The sequence below is a fragment of the Propithecus coquereli genome, unplaced genomic scaffold (genome assembly GCF_000956105.1).
Source record: "Propithecus coquereli isolate 6110/MARCELLA unplaced genomic scaffold, Pcoq_1.0 Scaffold5, whole genome shotgun sequence".
Lineage (NCBI taxonomy): Eukaryota > Metazoa > Chordata > Mammalia > Primates > Indriidae > Propithecus > Propithecus coquereli.
This window is the reverse complement of record NW_012150840.1, coordinates 21,213,344-21,228,550: the sequence shown is the minus strand read 5'-3', so window position 1 is coordinate 21,228,550 and position 15,207 is coordinate 21,213,344. Positions and strand designations below refer to the sequence as shown.

Here is a 15,207-nt window from a genome sequence, read left to right as displayed (position 1 = left end):
GCACCCATGGTCAAAGAGTGACCAGATGCACCAAAATAAGGCAAGCATGAAGATGAGGTTTATTGAGGAGAGGAAGGTAGGATTAAAGGGCAAGAGCGAGATGTAGGTTTATAGAGCATGATACATACACCACAGATGACGGCTGGACCCGTTGTTGCAGCAATGGGAGAGCAAAAGGAAAGGTGCCAAAAAGGGAGTTGGTTATGGTCTGCTTCTTGTTTTCTAGTGCCCAGATTGGGACCTCCCTAGTGGCTCAGACGTCACCATGGAACCGCTTTGATTGGACAGTGGGGAGTTGCTTTACTACGCATGCTGGTTGTTCTAGGTCACTTCCAGACTCTATGGTACCCACGATGCTTGGCTCGTGGGCTAGAGAGTCCTCTGCATTCTTTTGCAGCTGGTGCACTAAGTTGATTGGCAGATTCATAGGGTGTTCCCCTCCTCCCCAGGTATGGCAGTAGCTCAGGGCACAATTAGGGTGGGCAGGACCAAGATGGGGGCAACAGCACCCACTTTGTCCCTAGCAGACCCAGAATCCCTTGCTATCTACCTAACACAAACAGCCACATTAGTGTAGGCCTACACAGGGTCAGGATCATCAATATCACTGTCTTCCACCTCCACGTCTTGTCCCACTGGAAGGTCTTCAGGGGTAATAACTCACATGGAACTGTCATCTCCTATGATAACAATGCATTCTTCTGGAATACCTCCTGACGGACCTGGCTTGAGGCTATTTTATAGTTAACTTTTTTTTAATAAGTAGGAGTATACACTATAAAAAGTATAGTAAATACATAAACCAGTAGCATAGTTTATTGTCATTATCAAGTATTAATGTACTATACATAATTATATGTGCTATACTTTTACTGGCAGCACACGGCATCACCACAAACATGAGTAATATGTTGAGCTGTGATATTATGATGGTTGTGACATCACTAGGCGATATGAATTTTTCAGCTCCATTATAATCTAATGGGACGGCTGTTGTGTGTGTGGTGTCGTTGACTGCCAGGTCATTATGTGTCACACGACTGTATTTAGGTTTCACTCTGTTATGCTTGTTCTTTTTTGGTTGCTCAAATTATCCCAGTTCTGGCCATTGGGAATATCTTTTAAGATCATTCCTTTGTCTTTTTGACTAGATCTTGGTGATCTTTCATAACTTTTTTTTTTTTCAGTCAAGACAAGATGTTCTGAACTCATTTGGTGTATTTCCTGACCCAGAAATAAATCTCAGCCATTTCTCCAAGGAACCCAGGTTCCTTTTGATTTATTAGATAATACGATCTAAGCACCAGGGATATGTACTGTTACCAAGTTGTCATTACGTGTAGGCTGATTGGTTGATAGGGTTAGGAAATGTATCATTCATACTGATTCTTCCAGTTCCAATTAAATATTACAGGTGACGTAACACCAAGGCTTACAAGAATCAGAGATCTTACCCAATGTCAAACTTGGCAAATATTTTCATAGATACAATTATCACAAGACACTGGCAAAGTGTAGAAAAGTCCATGGCTGCCAGAGCTGCTCCCAGGTCCTTTCTTGCCTCAATTAGGATGCACTCTGGCCCACATTTCAACATATGAGGCCTCTAAGTGAGGCATATGGAGTGTCACTTCCACAAAAGGGAAGTTGTCATGAAACATGTCCAATTTATTCTCTGATAATTACACAGTTGATGTGATATTTTCTAGGGAGTCATGCCTACATACATCCCAGGTTTTTGTATAATGAGCAATCTAGACAGACCAAGTCCATCCTGCTAAAGCGTTTCATAGGTAAGGACCCCTGCAGTAGTAAATATCTTCAGTATGTTTACAGGTCTCTCATTAGCATGTTTCTAAGGTGCTTAGAGAGAGGTCACCGTTCTCTCTCTTTCTTGGGCCAGAAAGAGGAGAGAACAGATTGCAGGTCTGCTGCTAGGCCTTTCCATTCCATCGGGGTTTTTGCTTCTTTCCTTTTGTCTTTTTGTCTCCTTTCACTGATGCTGAAAGTCTTAGTACCTAAGTACATTAATGTTAACATTAATGTACTTAGGTACATTACTAAGTACATTAGTATATTACTAATATTAATTACTTCAATATTACTTTATCCTAATAAATATAGTTTCAAAATAACAATGGCAACCTTAACACTAACCATGGGACCATAGAATGCAGTCTAAGATTCCTTTATGGTTCTTTTTTATCCTCAGTATATATTTTATTAGGGATTTATAATAATACAGTGTTTTAAAATCACTTGAATAATCTTCTGTGTGGTTATACCAACAACTTTATAAACATTTATTAATAGATTCATTTGTTTCCCTTTGTTTTAGTTTTGCAGCAATGATTTAGATTTGCTTTTAATTTATTCTTAATACATGAAAAGGCTTATGTACTTACACATACATAATATATAACATAAATTCCATATGTATGGCTTTGTGTGTGTGCAGTTCCAGCTACATTAGAACTGGGATATATGACAATTACTTTGAAACTTGCTCCCTTTGTCAGCCTCTCATTCATACTGCTGCCATATTAACATTTCTGAAACCCAGATTTGACCTCTAACTCCCCTGTTTACAACCTTTCATTACCTCCCCGTTTGCCTAGGAGATGAAGCACGCACTCCTTAGTGTGATTCAGGGAGCTTTTGGTGTCTGGCCTGCAAGTGAGCTTCATCTCTCCCACAAGAAGCCTTTTTCAGCAATCCTAAACCCTTCACAGTTCTTCAAATAAACCATGCATTTGGGCTTTTGTACAAGTTCTCCCAGTGCTTAGAATGCCTTCCTCACTCCCTTGCCCAAACCTGTCTATCAAATTTCTACTCATCCTTAAAGATAAACTTGTATTTCTCCTTACTGAAGCAATTCCCAAACCACCCAAGGGTAATTGAAATGTTTCCTGTATGTATTAATAAAAGCTTCCTATTTGGCCTCCCTCCTTTTGCTCGATACTCCTAATGTCAGTCCCTAACAGTGGCCAGATTGATCCTGCTTCCTGCTCAGAAGTCTCCCACAGCTTCCTATCGTACTCACAATCCAAACTTCTTACCTTTATCAAGTCCCTGTGTGATCCAGCCCTTCCTGCCTCTGCAACTTCCTCTTCTGGCAGTCCCCTTCGCTCACATGTCTCCAGCCACACTTACCTTCTTGCTATTTCTTGAACATTTCACATTTATTCACAACTGTGTTGGGGATCCCCAAGACCACATCCCCAGGCTCAGTGATTCTCTAGGAGGACTCAGAGGACTCAGAATGTATTCACAGTTATGATTTATTACAGTAAAAGACTACAAAGCAAAGTCTGAAAAGGAAAAGGAGCATGGGGTAAAATCTGGGGGAAATCAGATGTAAACTTCCAACGGTTCTCTCTCAGGGGAGTCACACAGGAACTGCTTAATTCCCCCAGCAACAAGTTACAGTGACACAAGTGAAAGTGTTTTTTACTAGGGAAATTCAATAAAGAACTGGGGTGCTTACTGGGGGCTGGGTAAGTTGGCACCCTCTGCCTGGCATGTACCAAAATTGCAGACTCCCAGAAGGGAAGCAGGTGTTCAGTATAAACCATACTGTTTGTACAGCTTGGGTGAGCCACTCTTATCAGTTAGGATGGTGGGAATGCTCCAGAAATCTAAGTTTCCAGATGCCAGCCAAGGGCCAACTTTGTAAGCAGACCTTTTCAAGGACAGAAGTTTAGGTCTGCTGTGTTAAACTCTTTTTCGCACAGTCTACTCCTTTGGTCGTTGGCCAAGGCGTCTTTACAGCAAAGTTATCATCAATAAGACCCAGACAGTAGTGAGACCGTCCTGCAGTATTAATTTCAGCCATGCCCTTTAGGAGGCCTAGATTTAGCTAGTTTAAACAATTCCTGTTAATCATAACGGTCTACCTTAGAAAGCCAGGTGGTTTCTGTATTAACCTTTCTTATCTTTTTACTTTTTTTTTCTTTTTTACCATTTTACCTTTGTGCTAACCTTTTTTTTTTTAACCTTTTTAACCTTTTTTTTTTTTCTTGGCCTTAAGTTTCTGTGTTATTAACATTTTTATCAATTCAAGCACAGCATGACTGACAGTACGTTGAAGCTGACCTGAAAGCTTTCCAGGGCTAAGGCAGGGTCTTGAGAGTCAGGGTACGAGAAGTTCAGTCCCAGAGAGTACATATGGTAACCCTGGAAACAAAGAGTTTACAACTGTTGGGGCATCTCAAGCAGGACGTACATTGGTCAGGCATTATAATGTGCCCCCCCACCCCCTCAACATGAGCAGCTTGTCCTATGGTTTCCAGTCTGGCCCAAATAATTTAGTCCAGTCCTTGGTTTCAAAGGGACTGCCAGTTGGTTTCAAATAGCTTTGCTGTCAATCACAGCTGTCATGAGTATGGATAGAATCTGGAGGTTTTCTGTGTGGGAAGTGCAGGGGCTGAGCCCCCTCCTGTTGTCTCACAGTCAGCCCTCTCAGCGGGTCAACAGTGTAAATTCAAAGCACTCCCAGTGGCTTGGAAAAGCACACAGAGTTTTCCTTTAGGAGGAGGTGAAAGGTTCCAGAAACAGTTTTGAAAAACAAAGGTGATTAATGTCCTCTCCCCTCCCTTGTGCCTCCCCAGGTGTAGGAGTTTTGGTTTATTTTCCTCAGTTGTTACAAATTCAGTATTTCCATTCAGATATCGTAATTTTACATTTTTTCAATTATCCCCTACTCTCATCCAGACCTTTTGTTTGGAGGGGTTGTGTGCAAGAGAGACAAAACATCTTCACAAAAAAAAAACCAACAGTTTTATACAACTTAATCAGAAATATATCATGTTCAGGATTTGGACAGGATGAAATCCTTCTTGCATTTTCAGAAATTTTCAAAATGGGTTTTCATAATTTGTCACCCTGCTCACTCTGATCGTTTATCCAATGAACAGCCTCGGAAAGATCAATCCCTTTCTGAGGATAGCAGCCCTTAATAATCACATTGCGCTGAGACATATACAGTAGGAGAAAGGTGGAGGAAGCAGAGTTAGGAGACCATACATTGTTGTGGACTGCACCTCATTGGGAAAGCCAGACACAGCAGTGAGATGTGCTCCAGATGGGTCAAGAGTCGGATGACCTGTCGATAGTGAATAGACGGTCACACTCTCTGTGATGTACCCTATCCCAACTTGCAGCTTTTGGCAATAATCTCAAGTTAAAAATGCTATCAGTCTCTTTATCAGAAATATACAGCCAATCAGCAGCTAGATTTCAGGTGGTCTCATCAGAAAACAAGCCCTTTCCTGGGGGCAGTTGTATGTGACTCAGACAGTCCAAGCAAGCATTTATGATTTTTTTACAGCTTAGTGCTCCAGAGAGGTGTCCTAAATCTTGAGTGTGCAAGGTTGCAGTCTGAGTTCTGTTCATGGAGCCCATGCCGGCTTTCAGTTCAGCCCAGCCCAGCTGAAAGCTTATACCCAACCATGTTAGATTTTAGCTTAGTATTATGTCTGGGCAATTAAGATCTGTGAATTCAGGATTCAAAAAAAAGCCAGAGGCTTTTCTTTGGCAGCAACAGAGGTGAGACAGTGCGGAGCTGGGAAGTCCAAGTGATGAGCAAGGCTTTTCTAAGCCCTTTTGTCTTGTCAGTCCTGCAGTCCAAATTGACCCCTGCAAAAATATGCTCATCAGCCTGGAAAAATCACAAGAGCTCATTAGCAGACTAAAACCTGCTTTTTAAATCTCCATCTGTAGATCACTTCTTTATTCTTACTGCCTGCCTTTTTCCAGAGGCTCCAAAAAGCAAAAAATCCACATCTTCCATAACAGAAACCATCAGTTACAGATACTCTATTTCCAATACACAGAGTTTAAATTCCAGTGCACCCACTGGCTGCAGAAAGCAAGGGAGTTGTGTCCCATTAACACATTTCTTTTTTGCAACTTCTGATCAGGATAATTCCTTTGGTATTTATAAAATTATAAGTATTTAACGTAGTATATCATTTTTTACAATACACCCAGATGCAATAGCCACAAAACACACTAAAAAAAAAAACTTTTTTTTTTCCTCACTGCAGTTTATTCAACTGCCTAGCAGTAAATTCAGCATTTGCAGTGTTAACATTACAGCTGCCCAGGAAGATCCAGGCTGGAATGCAGTGGAGGAAGGGAGGCGGGGGAAGCTACTGTAGCAGCAGCAGCCAGGCTGAAAACAACTACTGGAGTATTATCTCCCCTCACCTTTTTTTTTTTTTTTCCCCTGGCTTACCTAAAATTTTGCTACAGCCCTGAGACCTGATTTAACTCTCCCTCCCCTCTCACCCCCAACCCCTAAATAGAGGAGAGAGCAATGCAAACTTCTAACATTTTTGGCCTACTCCTGCAAATTTGAGGGCCCTTTCTCCTCCCATCTAGAGAAGAGAACAAAAACAAAAGGCCTCACCAGGGCTGTTTTTTTCCTCCTCACTTTAGCCAGAAGGGGCAAAAGTAGCCAGGGGATCCAGCAAGCCAACTCTCCTGGAGTTGGATCTATCATTTTCGAATTCCATAGGTAACTGGCCTCTCGCAACAGACAGCAGCTCATGCCATGGTTAGCTCCATAACCACCTGGGCACCAAAGATATGTCATACCCTGCCCCTTATCCTTCCTCTTCCCAAACAGTGCTTTCACCATATTTCAGTGAGTCATGGTCATTCCAGCAAATTCTACTTCTAAAGCCAATTGTATCAAGGGTCCCCAAGATCATCCCCAGCTACGATAATTTGCTGGGTGGATTTGGCATATAGTTGTATTCACAGCTATGATTTATTATAGTAAAAGGATGCAAAGCAAAATCAGCAGAGGAGCAAGGTGCATGGGGCAAAGTCTGAAGGAAACAAGGTTCAAGCTGCCAAGGGTCTTCTCCCAGAGGAGTAATACAGGATGGGCCTAACCCCCCAGCAGTGAATCATAACAACACATGAAATATGTTGTCTACCAGGGAAGCTCATTAGAGACCCAGTGCCTGGAGTTTTTATTGGGGACTCTCTGCCTAGCATATATTAAAATTGTAGACTCCCAGGTGTTGAGCATAAACTATGTGTTTGTACAGTTAAGGTTCAGTGAGTTGCTTTGATAAGTTAGAATGGTGGGAAGTCTCCTAAAATCTAAGTGTCCAGACACCAGCCAAGGGCCACATTACAAGCAGGCCTTTCAAAGGACAACAGTCAGTCCTGCTGTGTTAACTATTTTCTGCACATCATCTCAATAAACATTTGTCGAAAACAAATGAGTAGTTAAATGGCCATCAAGAGGGGAATGATTACATTGTGGTATTCCCTATTACAGAGTACTCAGTAGTCATTTTAAAAGGAACATTTTTTTTTGGCAAATAACAGAAAATCCATCAAACCAGTGTTTTCTATAGATAGGCAGAACCAGAACTCTGTAAATAGGCAGTTCAGCACTTCTGCCATCAGAGACTCCAGCTTGCTTTCTTTCTTGTTAGCCTTTTTAGTAAATTGACTTCATCCTCATGTTTGTTCCACGTGGTCAAACCTGGTGGCAGCTGCACCTCCAGGTCCTGAGTCCTCAGGAGGGAATTGTGTCTGCATCAGAAGGGCAGAAGCCTCCCCAGAAGACACTAGTAGCACTCTGCCAAAACCTGAGGAAGGGGTTAGGAATTAATAGTGAGCCATTCTACTCCATCTGCCACCTGGAAGAATGTCAATGATATATTAAGTGAAAATTTCATATTGTAAAGTAATTCACTTAGCATGATCCTGTATTATAGTTCTCCAGAGAAACAGAACCAAAGGCAGTCTGCTGACAGAATTCCTCCTTCTTCTTGGGGGTCAGTCTTTGTTCTGTTTGGGCCTTCAACTGATTGGATGAAGTCCACCCACATTATGGAGGATAATCTGCTTTACTCAGAATCCACCAATTTAAATATTAATCTCATCTTCACAGAAATATCCAGAATAATATTAGACCAAATATCCAGGCACTATGGCCCAGCCAGGTTGACACACAAAATCAACTATCATAGATCCTTTATGTGAAGAGAAGCCAATTTTAAAAATATGTTTACAAATGAAAAAGGTCCAGAACTTCTCTTCTACTAACAGTCATTTTTACCTGTCACTTCAAAATTAGCCTGACTTGGTGGTGTGTGCCTGCAGTCCTAGCTATTTGGGTGGCTGAGGCAAGGGGATCACTTGAACCAGGAGTTTGAGACCAGCCTGGGCAATGTAGTGAGACTCCCGTCTCTACAAAAAAATTTTAAAAATTAGCCAGGTGTGGTGGCACATGCCTATAGTCCTAGCTGCTGGGGAGGCTGAGGTGGGAGGATTGCTTGAGCCCAGGAGTTTGAGATTGCAGTGAGCTAAGATCATGCCACTGCACTCTAACCTGGGCAACAAAGCAAGAAAAAAAAAAAGACTGATTTTTCTTTAATTTTGTATACTCTCCTATTGTTTGGATTGTCTTCTGCAATAAACACATTGTCCTTCTAGTCTTAAAAAATAAAAAGAAAAATGAAAGAGAATAAGCAGCATTTTGACCTATTTCAAATGGCACAAAAGGAACTGAGTTTAAACTTACTGTACGATTCTTAAAGTCGGATTCTGAAGTAAGCAAGTTGGTTGAGCAATAGAATGACATTCCAATTCCTTGTTGCTTATGTGGCAATGGCAAGGAAGAGCAATTCTTAACCTAATAATCAAATTAAACAGAAAGTAGGTGGTAAAGAAAACATAGGCAGTTGCCTGCAGCAGGTCCTGACTTTATTGAAAAGGGTTTTTTTTGTTGTTGTTGTTATTGTTTCTTTTGTTTTATTTGATTTTACAAGAAATTATTTGTGCAGGGAAACTTCATGGATCCTTAGCCCCACCAGGGCTTTTGAAACTCAACAGTCTTTAAAGCTGTTGTTTAGAGAAACCCCACTGTTCTTAAATAGCAGTTTTCTTAAGCAAGTTTATTCTGGATGGTTTTTTTACAGTGCCTGTCACCTGATTGTCCGGAAGTTTATCACTTTATTCTGGGCACATGGGCCAGTGCTTGTTTTCATTTCTACTTTAAAATGTTTAGCTGCTTATCACAGAGAGTGCTGAGCTTTGATGAACTCTGATCTTATGTTTTGTTGATTCTCCACATGATTACATATTCTGAAAAGTACATTTTAATCAGTAAAGCAGTGCCTTCCTTAGTATAATGTTTGTTTATGAAAGTAGTTTCTTAACTAAATTTAGTGGTTCTCAACTTTTGGTGAAAGCAGTCTGCTTGTAGCAAATCGCATAACATTGGTATTTTCCCCAAAAGATTACTATAGCATATTCCCAGACAATAGTGAAATACCCTTTTATATGGCTTACACCATTTACTTTAAATCAAGTACTATATAGTTTCCTTTAAATCCTCTAAACTAAGGTTCTTTGTTCTTGGTACTTTGGGGGTCTTTTTTGGTTATGATTGGTTGGTTGATCGTGCTTTTATCTTGGTGTTTATTAAAATTGATGAACACTATGACAGTTGTCTTGAAGTTGGTAGCTTTTTAACATTAAATAATTGTTTTTCAATCGTTTTGGACTACAGATATATTTGATTCAAATGCTACTTGGTATTCTATGTTTGTAAGTACAAGATTGCTTTAGACAAGCAGCATGATTAAATAGTTAATTTTCTTATTTAACAGAGCACCCATCTAAACTTATAGATACAATATTAGTCTTTAATGACACCGTAAAAGTTCTTAAAATGAGAAATTTACAAAGGTAAATTCTTAGCATTTATCTGTATAGATTAAGAAGTTAACTTTTTGGTTTTTGTTTTGATTTTACAATTAAAAATGAGGGAAAGATGTGTTTGTATTCTCAAGACATTTAATTCGATATATATAACAACATTCTAGCCACATTTACATTTTTCTCTTTTGGATTCTTTCCTTCAACATTCAAATATGCTGTAGTGTCTTACATATTGAAAACAAAGGCCGAACACAGTGGCTCACACCTATAATCTTGATACTTTGGGAGGCCAGGGTGGGAGGATCACCTGAGCCCAGGAGTTCGAGGTTGCATTGAGCTATGATGACACCATGACACTCTAGCCCAGGCAGCAGAGTGAGACCCTATCTCTAAAAAATAAAAACAAAACAAAAACAAAAACCACCAGTCTTCAAGTCCCCCTCTAGCTGCCATTGCACTTCTCTACTCCCCTTTATAGCATAATTCTTTGAAAGAGTTCTCTATAATCACTGATTTCACTTTCTCTCTTCCCATTCTCTAATCCAACTCCAGCAGAATTCAAGCCCCCTCCAGGCAACTAAATCTCTTCTCCACCACTCACATTCTAATTGCTGAATACCTGGTCAGCTCTTGGTGCTCATCGTAATGACCCCCTCACCACTATTTGTTCTTTTCTCTGAAGATATTTTCTTCACTTGACTGCTGGTTCCTCTGTATCTGCCTGATCTTGAAACATGAGCTTACCTCAGACTCAGCCTTTGATCCTCTTCCCTGTCTACACTACTCCGTAGTGACCTTTAATTCCTTCTGTTTATTATATCAGGTTTCAATATAATGGCTGCACCATAGTTGATTTAACCAATCTCCTATCAGTAGACCTTTGAGTTCTTTTTGGCTTTGTGTTTTTAAAATTAGAATATTATACAAGTATTCTTTTACACATAATCTCTTTGTATATTCGTGGGAGCATTTCTATAAGTAAACATCTTAGAAGTGGGAAAGCTGGATCTAAAGATATGGACCTTTTAAATTCTAATAGATATTACTAAATGTCCATCTTTAAGAGGTTATACTAATTTATATTTCTGCCAACAGTATGAAAGTATTTACCCATACTCTGGCCAGCACTGAATGTTTTCAGTTGGGGTTTTTGGGGTTTTTTTGGTTTTTGGTTTTGAGTTTTTTGGGCTTTTTTTTTTTTTTTTTTTTTACTTTTTCTAGCTTTCTTGAATGATTTTTTTTTTATTTTTAAATTGATGAAATATTTTATTCTTTTTTTTTTATTTCAGCATATTATGGGGGTACAGATGTTTAGGTTATGTATATTGTCCTTCCTCCCCCTACCTTGAATGATTTTACTTGACTTAGCAAAAGCAGATTTCTACTCAATTAAATATAAAGCAGTCTGTTTATTATTATAATAAATTCTCATATACCATAAATTAAATATCTTACTTTTGAGGTCTAAGTAGATTATGATATTAGGTCATTATTATAGAGCCAAATATGATTCCTTATTTAGAAAATGTGAATTTTTACATGAAACTGCAGAATTGACTTAACATATTTTTCCCCTTTTATGTTAAGTGTCAGATTTGATTACTGGCTATCACTAATTTATTAATAAATTGTATAACTAGACCATAATTGTAACTGCTTCATTACACCAGAGCAGTGATTACCTTCTTTTTAAAACTAGTACTGTTCTTGTGGAGGTTTTTAAAAGGATAGCTTTGAAATTATTGCAGAATCTTTCTGTGGAAAGAAAATTAACTGAAATTAATGCTATTGTGAGGAATGTCTACTTGGGATAAGGAAGTCCCTAACTTTTGGAAGATTTTTTAAAAAGTTTAAAGGTAGTAAAAGTTTCCATATTGTGATTTTTCTTGGAGAAGATAGCTGAGAGATAAAAATTTGTTTCTAGTAACTCAGTAATAAACACATTATTTTAACAAGTTTCAGTTTTTGCTAAATTGATGAAGCAGGTGCATCCTGGAGTTTCTTCCTGCTTATTATGTTAGTGCTGAATCAGCAGTAGGTTAAAACCTTTTGTTGCCCAAAACCTTTTGGTTCTCTTCAGTTTTTTTTCTATTATACAGTTTCATCACATGAAAGAGAATTCTTTCATATATTTGAAAAATATACCCAAGAATGTATTTAGAAATATACTTTTTAAGTACTAGAAAGTTTAAGTTTTGGAGAAGTAGAATTTCTATGATAAGCTATTTGTTTTTAACACAAAAATGTCTGTTATTGAAAAATTAAATATTCTTTTAAATATTCTTTTAAATCATCATTTGCTATTTAATTTGAAATTCAGGTTTACAAACTGCAATTCTACAGTACAATTCTGCAATTCTGTACAATTCTACAGTCTTTCTGAAGCAGATTTGGATTTAGTAGCAGTGTACAGGGAATGCCCTTTTTAAATTCTGTAATCAGAGTGATCCCTCTGGTGGTGGTGTTAAAGGATGCTTTGCCTATACATTGCATCAAAGATCATTTCCTTAAAACCTGGTCGGATCCAAGGTGCAGAAGTTATTTGCCTCTGATCAGTGATTATGAGGATGATGAATGACATTTACCTGGTAGTAAACCACTTGAAATTCATTTTGTCTTTCATAACTTACTGAAAATATTTTTTTAAATTGGTATCTTAGGTTGTATCCTTTTTTACGCTGGAAAGAAAGAAGGGATACTTTCTATCCTTCAGAGCAGGAATGCCAGTAATAATAATAGCAGATGTCTCCTCTTGAAGCTTATTACCTAAAATGATAGGCACCGCGATGAGTCCTTTACATGTTTTATCTCAGTCTTTGCAAGTAACCCTAAGCAGTAAGGACTGTAATTCTTATTTGGTGATAAGGAAGTTGTCTCCAAGTAATTTTATATTAGTAAATGAGAAAAGAGATTAAATACTGTGGCTCAAAGAGCACGGCTAATAAGTGGTAACATTTGCCTGAGGTGTTCTGACTCTAGAACCTAAACTCTTCATCACTGAACTCTGCTGCTCAATTAAATTCTCCGTGTAAAAGCAACCAGTGGAAGTTGACATATACTCATATCTACTATGTGTGGCTCTAGGCTCAGTCCTGGACCTTTGGTCTTCTCATATACTTCTCACACAGCATTCTAATATATGCCCTTAACTTCAGGTGTTATCTGTGTACTGAAGAATTTTCTCTTTAGGTACAACCAAAATGATGTCTAAGACATCTTGTTCTTCTGTTTTGTTTTTTTTTAATAGCCACCTTAAATGTAGCAGTACCTACCCAATAACCTACTCTTTCTTTGGTGTTCTCTGTCTTAATAAGGGCAACCATCTATCCACACCTGAAGCCTGATACCTGGGAATCTTCCTTGACTCATCTCTCATCCACACATCGACAAAGTAGTACCATATCTACCTCCTAAACATACTTAAGTACATCCATGTCTTTTATTCCATTGCCCTCTTCCGGCTAGCATTGTCTCTCGGTTAGGCTACTGTCACAACCTTTAAACTGGTTACCTTGCATTCAACCTTACTTCCCTCCATTCTATTCGCCACTCTCTTAATAAAATGTAAGTATGAGCATGTCACTCCTACTTAAAACTCTTCAGTGAGTTTCCATTGTTCTCAGGATAAAAGTCCAAACTCCTTATTAAGACTTATAAAGACCTCGCAAGCCTGGCTTCCACATGCTTCATTAGCCTCTTCTCTTGTCCACGTTGCTGCTCATTTGATTGTTAACATATGATATTCCTTCTGTCTGCAATACCACCCCAGCCCAGAGCCTTTCATTCACTCCTACTCCTGCACAGCCTTGAGGTTCAGGTGAAACCTCAGTTCCTGATAGGAGAGGCTTTCTTTTCCATAACACCCTTCACATTTTTGCTTAATGTCTCTGTTCCTCACTAGGCAATAAGTTCTGTGTAGCAGAGACCTCTAATCAACCTTATTTCCAGCACCTGGCATAATTCCCAGCACCTAAGAGATACTCAGAAAGAATTCACAGAATAAATTAGAGATATGTCTCTACTTAACAAGCTCAAAGTCCAGTGGGAGCTAGAGTATGGTAAAGAAATAACTTCAGTACGTGTGATGAGTACTCTAATAAAATGCTGTAGGATCGCAGAGGGGTACATAAGTGATTAACTTTGTCTGGGGGAGCATTTTCCCTATATAACTTTATTTTATTGAGGAAATTGACTTATGGCTTTCAAAAAAAGAGGAGAGTTGTGCTGAGCAGTGGAATTGATTCAGTTGCATTTTGCTTTATTTTTTGCTCACCGGTTGGGCAAGGGGCAAGAGTTTACAGCAGACTTTTTTTTTTGGAAACAGAGTCCTACTCTTTGCCCAGTCTGGATGCAGTGGCGCAATCATAGCTCACTATAACGTCGAACTCCTGGGCTCCAGTTATCTTCCCACCTTGGCCTCCCAAAATGCTGGCATTTCAGGCATGAACCACTGCGCCAGGCCTACAGTAGACTTTTAACATTCTAAGGTTATATCTCGAGAACTTCAGGAAGTCTAAGCTAGATATAGATGCTGAGTAGCCAGCTAGCCATGCTCACTAATCTAATCAAAATCAGCATTCACTCTTTTATGTTGCTTATTATAAATCATGCATCATATATCTTTGACTTCAAATTCTGAAATTGACAGCATTGAATCCATGGATACCAGAGCTGGTGTTCACGTTTAGGTTTTTATTTCTTGTCGTTCCAGCTCTGACCGCCATCGACGGCACAGCACATGGGGAGCCCTGCCACTTCCCTTTTCTTTTCCTGGATAAGGAGTATGACGAATGTACATCAGATGGGAGGGAAGATGGCAGACTGTGGTGTGCTACAACCTATGACTACAAGGCTGATGAAAAGTGGGGCTTTTGTGAAAGTAAGTATTGCTCAGTAGCAGGCATGTCCACATTGCTTTATGACTGGGGCAACATTTTAAAGGTCTTTTTCTAGCCATCCTTTTCCACGTTGGTCAGAAATGGCCAGTATTGATGATGTGGTTATAGCCTTAAAGAGTACACTTAAGAGCAGGAAGCATGTGGTATATTTATTTCCAGGCTGTCACTCAGGAAGCTTATCACACTCGTGTTTTATTTAGAGATGGTTGTGCATTGGTGTGCACAGGTTGTTTTGTAAACCCTTCAGGCAGGCTACTAAATTAATTAACATAAAACATTTTTGGCAATAAAGGAAACAGACCATTAAGGTGAAGGCTAATAGTGATTAGAAAAAAAAAATAATACATTTTAAAATACTTTGAGTCAAATATACTATACTAAGGTAACATTTGACAAATATAGTATATTTAACTATCTTAAGTGTAAATGCCAGTGTAAAGGTGCTGGCTTCCGTGGACAAGCTATGTTTTCAGGAAAAACTTTCTAACTACAAAAGAACGACAAGAAATCTTGAATATGTTCCCTTTAGTACCAAATAATATTTTCAAAATAATGGCTCTGATAGAATATTTGGGCATTCCTATAAGGTAATATTATCAAATATAATCCATGTTTG

The 15,207-nt window shown here is 38.9% G+C and overlaps 1 protein-coding gene across 1 annotated transcript in view; it reads left to right on the top strand.

Moving 5' to 3' along the window:
• Positions 1 to 15,207, top strand: part of SEL1L (sel-1 suppressor of lin-12-like (C. elegans)) — a 58,465-nt gene that overhangs the window by 18,096 nt on the left and 25,162 nt on the right. Inside the window, exon 4 of the mRNA XM_012656277.1 lies at positions 14,405 to 14,572. Within this exon, the coding sequence (XP_012511731.1) occupies positions 14,405 to 14,572 (168 nt within the window). The remainder of the gene's footprint in view (positions 1 to 14,404; positions 14,573 to 15,207) is intronic.